We start from the raw sequence: 17976 nt of genomic DNA, 5'->3' as shown, positions 1-17976 counted from the left end.
AACCAAACCAAACTAAGGTCAGTTTGATTCGATTCGGTTCTATGGATTGCCAATATCTTAAAAATCTATTAGAATCAACATATTTTTAATAAAAATAAATAGATATGAATATGAAATCTCATATACTGAGTCATTTATCTATCCATCAATAAAAAAAAAATCATATATCCATTCAAAGAAAAATTCAATAGGTTTTTTCTTCAATTAAAAAAAATGATATAATGTGTCATTTATCTATCCATCAATAAAAGAAATCATGTATCCATTCAAAAAAATAAAGATTAATAGATTTTTCATCAATAAAAAAAAAGTTGTTAATCTCATCTATAAAAAAAATGTCATTAATCTATCTATACAAAAAATAATCAATTTATCCATAAGAAATCGGTATAATTTATTAAATAGATTAATAATATTTATTTATAATTTTCTTAATGTAAGGATTTGATTCTTATAAGGCATGAGCCAAGAATCGAACTAAATTACTCGATTCTCTATTTTATTAACTCGGAATCGAATCGAAATTCATTATAAATCGAATCAAATCAATTCAAAACTCTTGATTTGATTTAGTTATCGGTTTGAATCAGACCAAGTTTCACCCCTAGTGTGAAGAACAACATAGATTTGTCTTGTATCTCAAGGAAATTTCTATGATTCAGTTCCTACTGTTACGTGGGCACAATATTTAATGAAGTCAATTTAGAACGGCTTATTTTATGAAAAATAAACCATACTCACAAAAATCTGGGATCCACCAATCATATGTACCCTTGCTAGTTACAAAACTGACCATCAATGCTTGACGTGGCAAGCAGGTCCGTGAGAAAAGAAACGATTCCTCATTTAGTAGAACCAAGCTACCGCAAAAAAACATTAGGGACAATCCAAAAGGAAACTCTTCCGACAGGGTCTATTAAATAATTTTCAATATTAATAAGTAACTAGCGGAAATCTTGATATGCTTTTTTAAGTAGAAGTTAGTTGGGGGTAATACGTAATCGTCTCTCTTAAAATATTAATACCCTGTGTCATTCCCACCATTTCCCATTATAAAAATAAACTTTGTTCGACTCTTGAAGACATCATCACATTTGAAAAGAAAGTGAGAGAGAGAGAGAGAGATGGAGGGGATAGAGCACAGAACGATAGCAGTTAATGGCATAAACATGCACATAGCAGAGAAAGGACAAGGCCCAGTTGTTCTCCTACTTCACGGCTTTCCTGAGCTTTGGTACTCCTGGCGTCACCAGATTGTCTCCCTCGCTTCTCATGGCTACCGAGCCGTGGCTCCTGATATGCGCGGCTATGGTGGAACTGATGCGCCACCTTCATTCGAAGCCTACTCTGTTCACCATATTATTGGCGATATAATCTCCCTCATCGACGCCCTTGGTCAAGACCAAGTGAGAAATTTCCGATTCTAAAATCTGATTTTATTATATGCGGTTTATCTATCAAGATCATAAAAAAGTGAGGAGGAAAAAATTTGAAGTTAAATTACAAAAATAACCTTGTCAATAGAAGATACCCTTGCCCAGAAGAAAAATTCTATTACTGCACTAACTTTTACTTACAACACACCAATCGTGTTGGAATTACGTAGTTGTTTCCAGATGGGTTGGTGTATTATAAGTAAAAGTTCGTGTGCTAATACCATCTCTCTTCAAAAATTGAAATCTGGCATCAGATTTTAATTTTGAAAACGGCAAATTATCGTTTTCAAAATTAAAACTTTTACCGAATAGGAAATGAGAATTAATTCCAAATAATGGTAATTTACAATTTTTGGAATTAAAATAAATAATTTGCTGAAATGAGAATTTCACAATTTTCTCTATTTTAATTTTTTTTTTCTTTTTTTGGTTATTTCTCCTAAATTGTAAAAGAAAAACCTTTTTTCTTATCAAGGAGAAGTGATTCTCTAATAATCCAAAATTGATTCATTGTTTCTGATTGTTTTAACGGTTGTTAATAATAGGTGTTTTTGGTGGGACATGATTGGGGTGCATTCATGGCTTGGCATTTATGCTTGTTTCGACCGGACCGGGTTAAGGCTTTGGTGAACCTAAGCGTCCCTGCTGTTCCCCGAAATCCTTCAATGAGTTTTCTAAAGGGCTTTCGGACCCCCTTTGGTGACGACTACTACATGTTGAGATTCCAGGTGATCTTTACTGCACTTTACACCATCCCTACCAACAGCAACAACAATGAAAACTGTACCTTTTTGGTAAAATTTTCTTTTTTTAATCCTTTTTTCACACTTGGAGTTGTACCTCTCAAAAGTGCTTTGTCTCTTATTTTATTTACTTGGTATTTGAACTTTAAAGTAAGGGTCAGGTTTGTCAGGTTTGCCAGCAAGTGATAGAAAGTCAACATGTTTGTCCTATGTGACTTAAAAGTTTTGAATTGAACTATTTCCGGTGAGGATGGAGATTCAACACACACGTTTGTCTCATGTGACTTAAAAGTTTTGAATTGAACTGATTTTTGGTGAGACAGCCAGCGATAGAGAGTCAACACATTTGCCCTATGTGGCTTAAAATTTTTGGATTGAATTGATTTTGAGTGAGGATGAGATATCTCTATGGATCGTCAATTTTTTATGGACTCAGAAATTTTAAATTTGACTGATTTTTTGTAAGTATGATCTCTAGTCATAGACATTGTGGAGGTCATTTTTGTGATTAACCTCGAGATTTGATTTTTAACAAGATCATTCATCAATAAATCATAGAAATAATGAAAAAATAATGAAAAAGAGAAAGAACACAAAAGATTTTTTACGTGGTTCGACAAACGTGCCTACTTTCATGGACTCGAGGAGTCGTTTCACTATAGATCTCACAGTTACATAACCTCATCTCCCTCTTCCTCTACATTCCTCCTTTTTACAATAGCTTCAAGGCTTTTAAATAGAAAAATCCTAAGAAGAGTCCTAATCCTAATTAGGTTAAAATTGACCATATTGCCCTTATTCAAATTAACAATTACATAAAAAGGGGAAAAATCCTTTTAAATTGGGATTCTTCTTTAATAAGATATAACATTCTTCAAATAATGCCACGTGTTTGCCTCAGGATACGTGTTGATAATGCAGATGAACGATCCGAATGAGAGACGATTTTATTCCTCCACACATATCATCCTCACAAAAAATCAGCTCAATTCGAAACTTATAAGCCACATAGAACAAATGTGTTGGCTCCCTAACGTTGACTGCTGAACGCCACCCTTAAAGTAACATAACCCACAAAATAATTGTTATATACTTTTCTTTTTTATGACTAAGAAGTGCAACTACCACCGACATGGGCACCCACCATTTCTTTTCAAAATACTAAGCTAAAGAGTAAAGACCCTACTTAAGAAAAGGGAAAATTACTTAAAGAACCCTAGTAGAGGGATATTTTCTTAATATTCCCTGAACCTCATCTTACATTATAATACTTTTGAAATACCTAAACTACCATTTTCTCATCTTCTTCACATTGTTAGGTTTTCCAACGATGATTGTGATGATTTTTTATTGTGAATGACGGATTTAGAATGGTATGCTCTTAATTTTTAACATTTACATGTTTTTTTTTTTCAACGATTTATTAAATAAAATGAAGAATGTCATCTTAACAACTATTTCCCAACAGTTGTCTTGTAAAAACATATATTTTTTTTCAATTTAGGCTACACATCTAAAGCACATAACAGTTTAGGAGTTCCCTTCCACTTGTTCATTTGTTGTGCAAAAGTAAAACAAGAACAAGAATCAGTTCGAAAAGTTATACACATACAAAGAACACAAGGTTCTATGTGGTTTAGCAAATTTCCTTCGAGCTAAAGCCCCTATCGTAAAAAAAACTCCCCTTTTACTTCTGAATTGGCCTCTTCAAACCAGGGGTGGAGCCAGGATTTTGCCCATGTGGGGGCAATCAAGAGTATAAATTTTTTTGTGGGACAACTAATAGTGAAAAAAAAAAAAAAAAGAAGTTGTGGGGGCAACTAAGATTGGAAAATTTTTTTTGGTGGGGGCAATAGTGGCCCAATTTTTTACCAACCGCTAAAATCCATCACAATTAATCACTAATTCATAGACTTTGAAAATTCTTGTGGGGGCAAGTGCCCCCACAACCCCCACTCTAAATCTGCCCCTGCTTGAAACCCAAGCCCAACTTAGGAATACTAGACATCTCACAACACAATTCATTATTAATTCTACGGGTCACACCCTCATAATTTTCTCATCTTTGTGTCATTTTTCTATGCCCCCCTCCCCCCTCCCAAATTTTTTGTGGACTGTAATTGGACTGCACTTTTCATATTACAGGTTCTATCAGAATTTTTCTTTTTTTTGTTTTTTTTTAATATGGTGATGATTGTTATGGTTTGTGGAGCTTAATGGTATTAGTCAGCCAGGAGTATTGTTCACCATTTAACACAATGCTCACCGGTTGAGCTTGGTGTTGAGCTCATTGTGGGGTTGGATGGGGACTAGCGCCCCCTGCTTGGAAGGTGGGGGTATGGGGGCAATGACTGAATTATTTTGTGTAACTACCATTATTAACTGTTTTCGCTGCTTCAATATTTACCTATCGTCCAATCCGTACATGAGTATAAAACTCAGCTGATTAAGTATGTTTTACTTAATTCTGTTGTTGTAGGAGCCTGGAGAGATGGAAGCTGAGTTTGCTCGTGTTGGTGCTGCAACAGTAATGAAGTTCTTCCTAACTTCACGTGATCCAGGTCCGCTCATGATACCCAAAGATACAGGACTTGGAGTTCCACCTAATGCTCTGATTCCCTTACCTTCTTGGTTGTCTGAAGAAGACATTACTTATTTTGCTAGCACATTTGAACAAAAAGGCTTCACTGGAGGATTCAATTACTACCGAGCGTTGGACCTGTATGTTTGCCACAAACTTTGGTTTAAATCTTCATTTAAAAACAAAAATAAAAGACCAAGACTTAAGCAGCCTAAGAACATTGTTTTGTTTCATGAGATTTAATTTTATTTATGTAATTGTTCCATGCTTAATCTGGATTCAATTTCTTTTTGCCATATTCCTTTCATTTTAGAGTATTTGTTGTGGGCTGAGCTTGAAACTCAGCCCGAGCTCATACGGGTTCAATTAAGTTTTGGGCTTAATGATGCTTGGCCTGATCCGCCCATCGACAGCCCTACCTTGAATAATAATTTCTATATTTATTTATTTATTGGCAGTTCTTGGGAGCTCACAGCACCATGGACCGGGGCACAAGTAAAAGTACCAAGTAAGTTTATTGTAGGGGACTTGGATCTGGTGTATGGTATGACAGGTATAAAAGAATATATAAATGGAGATGGATTCAAGAAAGACGTGCCGTCCCTGAAGGAAGTAGTTGTAATGGAAGGAGTTGCTCACTACATCCAGCAAGAAAAGCCTGATGAAATCAGCGCGCATATTTACGACTTCATCAAGAAGTTTTGATCTTCTTCGTTTGTCCCTTCGGGATGCCTCAGTATTGTCCTATTGTGACATTTGCAATCTCTTTTATAATAAGGATCAGTGTTCATCTCTTCGAGCAGCCTTTTGTATTCTTATACAATAAGTCTGATTCTCTTGTGTGTTGAAGGTTGCAGAAGAATATTTAGACATGGATCCAACTGTTTTTCATCTTTAGTGCAATAATATGACCTGTTTTTCATCTCTCTTGCTCTATGCTTCTGTGTGTCTCTTTAACATTTCTCATTCAAAATTGTGTTGATCTTCATTTTAGCGACAATTAAGAAAATGACACATTTGACATTTTAGTTGGCACATTCTACATACTTATATTATAATATTATTATGTAATATATATTGATATAAGTTGTCAGGCCAGGCCAATTGTGTGGAAAATTAAAACCATCTGTTTTCTTGTACTTGTCCTGGATCTCAACTATATAATTTCAACAACTGTACTATTTTTATAGAAAACTTGTTTCAAGTTCAACCTGAAGGTCTAGAGTTTGGAGAGAGAGAAAAATGGAGGGGATAAAGCATAGGATGATAAGTGGTGAATGGTATAAAAATGCCCATAGCAGAGAAAGGCCTTTTCTTATTATAACAGTAAAGATTATGCGTATTCAAACACAATATAAAGCATAATGAAGCAATTTTTTTATCAAATGCCCAACAATTTCAAGAAATGCTTGTAGACCCAAAAGATGATGCCTTCCCCCAATTTCTCAATTGCGATTCTTATATAGAGTTCTACAAAATCAATTTGGTTGAAGGCTGTGTTTCTTCAAATGAGCCTTTTATCAAATTGGTTGAATGTGGTTTGGTTGGGTGGAAACTAACCAAACACTAACACCACACTTTGCACCCTCGTCTTCACTAAAGATTACATCTCCTTCAAACAAGGTGTCTGCGTTGCAAGAGGTTGAAATTGAGGGCATTTTAGTCTAATTTCTCATAGAATACAACTTTTTTTATTTTAAAAATGATGCGATGCCTGTGGTAGCGGGCCAGCCATTGGACCATTCAGATCCAAATACCATCCTTATCCACAGGACTAACCCTGGACTGCAGGCACCATTCCACCTTGTCACGTGAAGCCTTTAACTTGCCACGCAACTAGACATCAGTAGAGGGGTTATAGAGATTCAAAGTCTCGACCTGGGGAGTACACCCAATTGCCTCTTACCATCTCAGCTAGACATCGATGGGTATAGAATACAACATTAAATATGACATTAAATGCGTATTGACGTATTAAAGAATCTCATTAATGACATATCTTTCAAAATCTTTTCAAAAGGGAAAATTTCAAGATTTTGTATGTTAGAATGGCTCCAGAAAATTAGTGGTTCACTTAATGCAGTATTGAATCCATGGTTTCAAATCACATCTGATACTGATATCCATATCATTCCACAACAATACAGACATTTAGGGTATGTTTGATTGCACATAGAAAAAATGGGGTGGAAAATCAATTTTCATAGAAAATGACATTTTTCAAGTGTTTGATTGCAAATGGAAATGAAAATTCATTTTCTACCCCATTCAAAAAGTCCACTAAATCATGGATTTCACTTTCCTACCCAGGATTTCACTTTCCCACCCATATGGGTAGGAAAATGAAATCCAATCATATTTTCCATCTTCAATTCTTCCCTACTACCACCACTACCACCACCACCACCATCATCACCACCATTACACTAACCTCGCCGTTGCCGACGGCTCCGTCTTCGACCACCTTCTCTCTCTCTCTTCTTCTTTTTCTTCTTCTACTTCTTCTCCATCCTTCACCTCCTTCGCCACCACCACCACCACACTCTCCCTCCATCTTCCTCACTTACCTCCGTTTCCACCACCATAGCAGCCACCACCGTCGATGTCGTTGCCGCCACCATCGTTGTTGCCGCTGCCACCTTCGTCGTGACATCCTCCCCCCTCCCTCTTCCTCGTCATCTTCTTCTTCCTCTCCCCCTTCTCTCATCTTCTTCCTCCTTCTCATCTTCTTCTTTTTTCTCATATTTTTCCATGATTTTATCCAAGTGAAATCAAATAATGGAATTTGATTTTCTAACCCTATTTATTTTCCACAACTAATTTTCCATGGATTTCAAATTCCATGGAAAGTGATTTTCCATGCAATCAAACATATCCTTAGTGTCTTTTTTCACATGTTGTCTCGTTTGATAACTGGAAAATTCGATGCGCAAAGGCCCATGATTTTCAAAATCGAATTTTGGCAGTAAAGGGTCATTGAAAGTTTTTATGTTCTCCAAATTCAACGGTTTAGAGTTGTCAAATTTTTCCATCAGAAAAAACAGGTCAAAAATAGTTTAAAAAGATTAATTTTCCACGGTAATTTTCAAAATAGCACTACAGTAAAATTAGGCATGGTGCAAAACATTTCAAAGGCCCAAAGTGTGAAGCATAAGCTTGAAGGCATGAGGTATAAGCCTTAGTATATGAGACATATACCGCATGACCTTTTACGGTTTTTAAAAAGACAGTGGCCTCACCAACTAGTAGTTCAGTCTCAATCCCTGCTGGCACCACTGCAACATAGAGCATAGAAGCAAATTAACACAAAAATCAAGCAACACAACAACTTCGCATCAATTATAAAGCTAGTATTCTTACAACGTTCTGAATTTTCTCAAAAAACAGAAAAGAATATAATTCCTGTGTGTGACAATATTGACTAATGGGTTCATGGGTGGGTTCGATTTCATTCAATTTTAAACATATCTATGAGTTTATATTGATAAAAAATTATTCAGATTTTATCATTAATTTTTATCAGATTGTTTCTATAGTAACAAGTAGAATTAATAATTAATATGGAACCAACATTTGATAATATAAGAATCAAAAGCTCATATTTACACAACAGGACACACATTAAAAACAAAAAGAAGCATAAAGAGAGAAAAAAATCATCACCACAAGCCTAATCTCATCTTTGCTCCACTACCTTTGTTGCCGACTGGAGAGCTTCAAAGCTACATACACTATGAAAATTTGCTGCATATAAAAAAAAAGTTCAGATATTTGCCAAACCTGATTATTTATGTCTTGAAAAATGAAACAATACCTCATCTTTTCCCTCTTCTTTTATCCGGGCTTGGGACCGGCAATGTAAAATATTTAATTTTACATTGGCGGAGTTAAAAAGGGGTTAGTTACAAAAAAAAAAAAACAGTTATTAATTAAACAATATGTCTGTAAAAAAGTCTAAAGTGGAGAAATTAAATGTACCAAAAACCAAATGTATCTAAATTTTACATTGGAAAGGCTCTTCTTCAACGTCCTCTTCAGGTATCACCATGGCTTCTACACCATAGCTATCATGAAAAGGCTGATTCCTTGCAATACTATCTATATTTGTCAATCAAACACATATAGCATAGAAGTAGTGGTGCCACGTGGTTGAGATGTTCCTCTTGGGACAGTGAGGTCACAATTTTCAGTCCCAAATGAGATAGATAAACAAGGAATGATAGGTTATGATACAAAGGAAAAAAAAAAAAAAGATGGATTTGGATTCTATTTACGCTTTTATGGACCCAAATGATTAACAATCAAGAACCATCAAGTTAATAAATTGAATATAACATAAATGAAGATATTGATACGGATGAGTAGAAAAATGTAGGAACAACTTCTGTATAGACTATAATATACAGGAAAGTTGGCTGAGATGATTTGGGACCATTCAACGAAAAAAAATTCAACTTAAAGATTCTAAAAAACCATTGATAGAAAGGGCCATCGACCCAAGTATGAAACTCTCAATAACCAAAGAATTTAGATTTTGTAAAATGAATTGGAGGAAACATTATTTGTTTAGCCGAACCCATTTTAAAATAAGGCTTTGTTGTCGTTTGAAAACCAGTTTACTTGCATAAGATTAACATGACTATGCATTGATAGAATACTGAGGATTTTTCATGTGGGGGCTTTTGAATCGCTGCTCAGAGGCCCAATATGGAACCAGCCGCTAAATTTTCATGATCTACAGAAGCATCACCTACTCATGCCTATAATGACTCTCCATGCACCCAATACACAAAAAGAGCATGAAACTCTAGCTTCTCATCTTCTCATAAATTACTCTCAGCTACAATCTGTAAGCTTATAAACCAGTGTTCTTATCACAATATTAGCATTGAGTGAAGTACAACAACGTAGATGAATGAGAATGTAGCCAAGCATATATAGATGGATCAAGGAAATCTGGAGATATAAATGATGCAAAGCCAAGTATTAGATCGGTCCAATTAAGTGAAGACCAAAGTTTAATCTCTCTTGGTACTAATATCAAATATGTATTATTAGTAATACATAACAAATCAACATACTCATTATTTAACAACTTATCAAATATGTATTATTAATAATATGAGTTGCAATTAATATAATATGGTGTTATCTACAAGGCTCTTATCCCTTACTAATGAAAATAGATAGAAGTGTCTATAAAAGAATAAAAGTCAAAGAGATTAAAAAAAGAAGAAATAATTATTGATAAGGGTTGACATTGGATAGGAAACAAAGCCACAAGAAAGAGTTGTACAACCTTTGGATCTCAAACATACAAGTTCAAGAATGTGTGTGAACATATAAGTTCACTTGTCATGAGAGCTAGAAACTTGTTGAGTTGGTCCCAGGTGTTCCATTTAGATCCACATCATAAAAGCAAGAATTAGAAATTAAAAATAAAAAACATGACTCCAAAAAGTCTTCATCCACAGGACTTACAATCTTGCATTCTTTCAGAAAACATTGCTATGGAAATTGAATACTAGTCGAAATACCGAGGACATACAGAGTATATTATATTTATGAAAAGCATATGCTACAAGTGAATTTTCCTTTACATTTTTTTGCTAGATAAAAATAAACAATACAATTGGGACAACAAAATGAAAAAAGCAGCAGCATACTTGAGTATGCTTTTCAAAAATGAACTAAGAAACTACATTGCTACGACGAAAAGGGTACTTAGAAATGTGCAAACTATATATATATATATTACTAATCCTTTCTGTTTTATTTATTTCAGATACTCTGGAGTGTGGTTAATAACACGCTGCGGTTCACTTTTCAAAAGCGGGTATAATGTTCATGATTGGAGTCTTTGTATATTTATCCTTATACTCAATGGTATAGTTAGTCGTGTCATAGCTTTCTTTTGTATGGTGACCTTCCAAAAGAAATGAGTCCAAATTATAATTCTTTTGCCAATCTTTTATTTATCATACAAGAATCCCCAGGATTTCCCTAATAATCAATGGGAACTGCTCGCTAACCTTTACACACAAATTTTTAGTCACATTGTAAACCAGACCAGACTACTATATTTTAGGACTAAATGAAAGATTAATTTTTTTGTTCCGTGGTTCAATTCGGATTTGATTTCACATGTAAATCGGAACCTACATAAAGCATTGGGTAGGGTCTACCTCAAACATATTGTTGAGAGAAGTACGATCAGTGAATGATAACTAGAAGCTTTATTTAGCTGATGAAGAACATAAAAATCTTCAATAGTTCTGAATGTTTTCTAATCTATTTTCATGAAATTGGTGTAAGAATTCAAAAATAAAATTCAGAAATCATGAGTAATTGACTCTTACGAATAGAATCTTTTCAAATCCAACATATTATTCCAAATGCAGAATATGTATAACAGATTAATTACAAATTGAACCAAAATTTTTGAATTTAAATCGAACCAAATTTTTGAAATTGGGATTTTGGATTGAAATCGAACCAAAATTTGAATCAAAGCTGTAGAAATTAGGATTATACAGCAAAATTAACAAAATATCAACAAAAATCCAGGGTTTAGGGATCGATTGGACAAAAAAATTAACAAAATATGTAGCAAAACATACCTCAATTTTCGGGAGGCCAAGATCAAATCGGATCTGATTAGATTGAACCCTCACGCATTTGAGAAATCAAGATAAAGAGAGATCGACAGTGAGACAGAGAGGTTCTATGTCGAAATCCTTAATTTGAAGATCAACAGGAGAAAGAGTGTTCGAGTTTCAGCGGCTTGAGATCTTCGAGCTTGTGATCTTCGAGCTTGAGATCTGTTTCAAATGAGATCTTCAAGTATGAGACAGAGGCTTCGAGTTTTAGCGGAGATGAGAGAGAGAGATTGTTCGACTTTCAACGGAGATGAGAGAGAGACAGAGATGAGAGAGAGAGTGTTCGAGTTTTAGCGGAGATGAGAGAGAGACTTCGAGTTTCAGCGGAGATGCGAGAGAGACGGAGATGAGAGAGATAGAGTGTTCGAGTTTCAACGGATCGGAGATGAGAGAGGCAGAGAGTGTTCGAGTGTTTGAGGGAGAGAGTTCGAGTTTCAGTCAAATAAATCGTTGTTAGAGCGACGATCAGATTTTGACCGTCACTAAAAATCGTCGTTATAGCGCACTTTTTCTGTAGTGTAGACAGGTACACATAAATATACATCAAGAGATCTGTTACTAACCAGTTTACACAATTAGCAAGTTACTACATATCATGAGAATCAGTTGCATTCAGTTGTGGAGGAATGGCTCCAAATCAGAATTGGTTTCAAGTCTTATTGTGCTCTTTTACTCCCGTCTCCAATAGTTTGACGGTTTCCGCCCATCGAAAAAAAAAATCACAATGGAAAATTCAATACCATGGTCCATCGAATGTTAAGAAATTTGACCATTAAATATGGGTCTTTTTCATGGTGTGTAAATCAGTATAACTAAGTTGAGTCAACTGAGATATTTTATCCTGTGACCATGCTTTCTAATCGACCGTATTTAATATAAAAAAAAAAAAAAAAACAAAAACATTGGAAGTATTTAGATATTAATAGATTAATAAATAATTTTATATCAACTTGATTGGCTTATCCCAGCCCATCAGAGATGACATAAGTTGTCTGAGACAACTCCATCTCATCCATGAATGAGACATCAAACCAAGATTTGAAACCATGGTTGAACCATCAATTGTATAAAATAGATGATTCTTTATAAAATCATATATATATATATATATATATGGGTCGATATAATATGAACATTTTCATGAAATGCAGGTTGTGTCGTTGGATTGTCAATTTGATAATTAATGTGGGCTCAACCACTCTTTTTAAGATTTAAAATCTTAAAAAATAAATCGATGGACAAAGGGCGGGGGGCAAGAGCGAGAAATTCTCTCTATTACTGATGTCATCTGCACCACATGTCAAACTGATGTTGGGCTGTGAGCAAATTTGCTCACAACGAAGCAAAAAATCATTCAAAGATGACATTAAATCGGTGTTGTTAATGTTTGGGTTATCAAAGAATCTCATTAATGAAATGTCTTTCAAAGTCTTTTTAAAAGGGAAAATTTCAAGATTTTGTAACTGAAATTATGGCATAAAATATTGGCGGATCACCATCACTTGGTTCATTGGTTGAATGCATGGTTTCAACTCTTGTCTGAGATTGAAAGTCATCCCGATGTGATGCCACTACGAATGTGACTCATTTCTCATGTCGTCTCATTTGACAACTGGGACTCATGTTATTGTGAAAATCTTGGCCAACACTATGTGAAATTGGAAAATTCTACTACTAAGTATAAAAATCAAATTTTGACAATTAAGGATCGTTGAAATTTTTTATGTTCCTCAAACTCGACGGCTCTCTCTCGTCCTCCATTAATTTGACTGTTTGGGCCCATTAAAAAATAAAAAATTTCAGAATGAAAATTTTGACTCCTTGACTTGTCAAATTTTAAGAAATTTGACAGCCTTGGACCGTCAAATTTGAGCTTTGTGTAAATCAGTAAAATTAAGTTAGTGATGTTGAGATTTTATATTTTTTTATCAAAACAATTAATTTTTTATATCTTGCGTATTTATTTTCTAAATAAAAATAGGATATTTTGACTAAGTTTTCTCTAATCTGCCATATATTTTTTTTTTAAATGGAATTATGTTCATAATAACATATATTAATAAATAATTTTATAATATCGACTTAAATGGTTTATCCCGTCCGAGATGAGATGACTTGTTTTGAGACAACTTGGTTTCATCCATGCAAGGGCAGAGCTAGTAAGGAGCTGGTGGGGGCAATTGCCCCCACATAACCTTGAGACACCCCTATATTTTCAACTAATTTCATGTCCCATTTGTCACCACTCTCTCACCTCTTTCCCCATTTGCTCCCACACCCTCATCTCCCTCCAATTTTTGCCCCCACACCCTCACCTCTCTCCAATCGTATTTTTCAGCAAATAATTTTTCCACCATTCAAGTTCTTCAACTATACAACTAACCATAGTTTGCCCCCACTATAAGAAAATCGTGGCTCTGCCCCTGCATCCACGAATGAGATAAGACATCAAACCGAGATTTGAAAACATGGTTGAACTATCAATTCTATATAATAAATGATTCTTTAGAAAATCCTACATATGTGTAAATATATTAGTTTGCTATTTAATTCTTACATGAGCAGTATCTCTGTCCATATATATCATTGGTAATCTTCTTCATATCTCTAAGTATCTGATTTGCAAATCTTCTCACTTATGCTTTATAGTCTTTTTTATACATGCACAAATCATTTTAGTGAATAATTATATATGAATCGTCACTTTGCCATTTTAACTAAATAATTACAACTTCCCATTATTCATGTCTTTTAAGACAAATCTCGATACCACATCGAAAAGGCTCCGTTCTTTCTATTTCTGAATTTAGTATCTTCTTGAGATTATCTTCAAGAAACGGCATAGCAATGCGCTTTCTAGCCTAATATTCCAATTGAATTTTAAAATCTTAATTAACAACTATTTTCTAAGAGTTGTAAAATAATTTTCTTTAGTTTGGTTATTACATGTAGAGAACAAATTAAGCAGATTAGGAGCTATATATCCTCTGCTTAATCCATTTGTTGTGTAGAAGTGAAACAAGAACAAGAATCAGATCAAAAAGACAAACACACACAAAGAATACACGGGTTTACGTTGTTACACAAATCAGTGCACATATTTACAACTTCGTCAAGAAGTTTTGATCTTATTCATTTGTCCCTTTGGGCAGCCTTACTATAGTTCCATTAAGACATTTACAATCTCCTTTATAATAAGTCTCAGTGTTCATCTCTACTTCTCTCAAGAGTATTGTCACCTTAATATATAATAAGAACACAAGATTTTATGCGGTTTAGCAAATTTCATTACTAATTTTATGGGTCACACACCCTCATAATTTTCTCATCTTTGCGTCATTTTCCTATGTCCCCACTCCCCCCTCCCACCTCCCACCTCCCAAATTTTTTGTGGACTATAATTGTACTTCACTTTGCATACTACAGGTTCTATCACAATTCATTACTAATGTTATGGTTTGTGGAGCTTAATGATATTAGTCAGTCAGGAGTATTGTTCATCATTTAACACAATGCTCACCGGTTGAGCTCGGTGTTGAGCTCACTGGGGGGTTGGAAGGTGGGGGGTTCGGGGCAAAGTCCTCGAAAGAAATTTTCCCAAAGGTATTTCTGTAATTTCACTGGTATGATGTAAAACTCTAGTTAGGTTTTCTTGGTTATTAATATTCCTTTTTTCGGTGGAATGGTGTAATCTATAACGGCCAATTTTTTCTTCATAGTGGAATCAGTGTGATCTGTGAATATACCTCAATCTTGAGGGAACCATGTAAAAATCTTTGTGTTTTTGTGTGTAATTGCATCTTGCTTTATTTTCTTTCTTTATCATTCTTGAATCCATTTCTCCACAATGACTATGAATTATTTTGTGCAACTCCTATGCTTAACTGTTTTCGTTGTTTCAATATCTACCCATCTTCCAATCCTTACATGAGTATAATACTCACCTGATTAAGTATATTTTGCTTAATTCTGTTGTTGTAGGAGCCTGGAGAGATGCAAGCCGAGTTCGCTCGTCTTGGTGCTGCAACAGTAGTGAAGAAGACATTACTTATTTTGCTAGCACATTTGAACAAAAAGGCTTCACTGGAGGATTCAATTACTACCGAGCATTCAACCAGTATGTTTGCCACAAACTTTGGTATAAATCTTCATTTAAAAACAAAAAATAAAGGACCAAGAATAAGAAGCCTAAGAACTTTGTTTTGTTTCATGAGATTTGTAATTGTTCCATGCTTAATCTAGATTCAATTTCTTTTTGTCATATTCCTTTCATTTTAGAGTATTTGTTGTGGGCTGAGCTTGAAACTCAGCCCGAGCTCATACGGGTTCAATTAAGTTTTGAGCTTAATGAAGCTTGGCTTGATCCGCCCATCGAACAGCCCTACCTTGAATAATAATTTCTATATTTATTTATTTATTGGCAGTACTTGGGAGCTCACAGCACCATGGACCGGGGCACAAGTAAAAGTACCAAGTAAGTTTATTGTAGGGGACATGGATCTGGTGTATGGTATGCCGGGTATAAAAGAATATGTAAATGGAGATGGATTCAAGAAAGACGTGCCGTTCCTGAAGGAATTAGTTGTAATGGAAGGAGTTGCTCACTTCATCCAGCAAGAAAAGCCCGATGAAATCAGCGCACATATTTACGACTTCATCAAGAAGTTTTGATCTTCTTCGTTTGTCCGTTCGGGATGCCTCAGTATTGTCCTATTGTGACATTTGCAATCTCTTTTATAGTAAGGCTCATAGTGTTCATCTCTTCGAGCAGCGTTTTGTATTCTTATACAATAAGTCTGATTCTCTTGTGTGTTGAAAGTTGCAGAAGAATATTTAGACATGGATCCAACTGTTTTTCATATTTAGTGCAATAATATGACCTGTTTTTCATCTCTCTTGCTCTATGCTTCTGTGTGTCTCTTCTACATTTCTCATTCAAAATTGTGCTGATCTTCATTTTTGTGATAATTTAGAAAATGACACATTTCACATTTTAGTTGGCACATTCTACATACTTATATTATAATATTATTATTAACATATATAAGTTGTTAGGCCAGACCAATTGTGTGGAAAAATAAAATTATCTGTTTTCTTGTACTTGTCGTGGATCTCAACTGTACTATTTTTATAGAAAACTTGTTTCAATTTCAACCCGTACTCCCGAAGGTCTAGAGTTTGTTGAGAGAGAAATATGGAGGGGATAGAGCATAGGATGATAAGTGGTGAATGGTATAAAAATGCACATAGCAGAGAAAGGCCTTTTCTTATTATAACGGCAAAGATTATGCGTATTCAAACACAATATAAAGCATAATGAAGCAAATTTTTTTTATCAAATGCCCAACAATTTCAAGAAATGCTTTTACACCCAAAAGATGCCTTCCCCCAATTTCTCAATTGCAATTCTTATATAGAGTTCTACAAAATCAATTTGGTTGAAGGCTGTGTTTCTCCAAATGAGCCTTTATCAAATTGGTCCAACGTGGTTTGGTTCAATTTGGTTGGGTGGAAACTAACCAAACACTAGCAACACACTTTGCACCCTCACCTTCGCTAAAGATTACATCTCCTTCAAACAAGGTGTCTGCGTTGCAAGAGGATGAAATTGAGGGCATTTTAGTCTAGTTTCTCATAGAGTACAACTTTTTTTTATTTTAAAAACAATGCAATCCCCGTGGTAGCGGGCCAGTCATTGGACCATTGAGATCCAAAGACCAACCTTATCCACAGGACTAACCCTGGACCAAAGGCACCATTCCACCTTATTATGTGAAGCCTTTAAATTGCCACGCTGCTAGACATCAGTAGAGGGGTTATAGAGATTCAAAGTCTTGACCTGGGGAGTACACCCAATTGCCTCTTACCATCTCAACTAAACATCGATGGGTATAGAATACAACATTAAATGTGTATTGACATATAAAAGAATCTCATTAATGACATATCTTTCAAAATCTTTTCAAAAGGGAAAATTTCAAGATTTTGTATATTAGAATGGCTCGAGAAAATTAGTGGTTCACTTAATTCAGGGATTGAATCCATGGTTTCAAATCTCATCTGATACTGAGATCCATATCATTCCACAATAATACAGACATTTAGTGTCTCTTTTCACATGTTGTCTCGTTTGACAATTGGAAAATTCAATGCGCCAAGGCCCATGATTTTTAAAATCGACGCCCTTGGCCAAGACTAGGTAAGCATAAAAACCATGTAAAGATGACTCCAACTAGGGGATCTTGGTTTGGATTTTAAAATCCGATTCTTTCCTATATTATGATTCTAGAATTGGATGTTATACTTCGTTTTAGATAATATAAGTGATTTTCCCATAATCAAATTTCAAAATCGGCTAAAATAAAAATGGACTCTTTTCTTGCTATTTTAGAATCTATTCCTACCATTTTTCTTAAGCTCAAGTGACGTTTTTTTTGCTACTTAGGTAGCCATACATCATTTGTTATCATAAATGTAGTAACAAGATTAGCAAAATTTGATTATAATTAGAGATTCCAAAATCAATTCTAGAAATAGTGTAGTCAACGAGATTTTTG

At 34.8% G+C, this 17976-nt stretch overlaps 1 protein-coding gene across 2 annotated transcripts; it reads left to right on the top strand.

Annotated features, from left to right (window-relative positions):
* Positions 1-1026: 1026 nt before the first annotated feature.
* LOC147396035 (epoxide hydrolase 1-like) lies at positions 1027-16316 on the top strand. Of its 2 annotated transcripts, none has more exons than XM_086450962.1 (4): positions 1027-1406; positions 1982-2164; positions 4659-4900; positions 15844-16316. In XM_086450962.1, exons 1-4 carry the CDS (start codon positions 1125-1127, stop codon positions 16088-16090), a joined length of 954 nt encoding a protein of 317 aa, XP_086307088.1. In that variant the 5' UTR covers positions 1027-1124; the 3' UTR covers positions 16091-16316. The 2 variants fall into 2 exon arrangements, with proteins under 2 accessions (XP_086307088.1, XP_086307087.1); XM_086450961.1 differs by lacking the exon at positions 15844-16316 and adding an exon at positions 5219-5682 and having other exon boundaries at positions 1028-1406.
* The last annotated feature ends 1660 nt before the right edge of the window (positions 16317-17976 follow it).

Source organism: Akebia trifoliata, chromosome 8 (assembly GCF_017979445.1).
Source record: "Akebia trifoliata isolate Shusen 1 chromosome 8, ASM1797944v1, whole genome shotgun sequence".
NCBI classification, from domain to species: domain Eukaryota; kingdom Viridiplantae; phylum Streptophyta; class Magnoliopsida; order Ranunculales; family Lardizabalaceae; genus Akebia; species Akebia trifoliata.
This window is presented reverse-complemented; position numbering and strand designations above follow the sequence as displayed.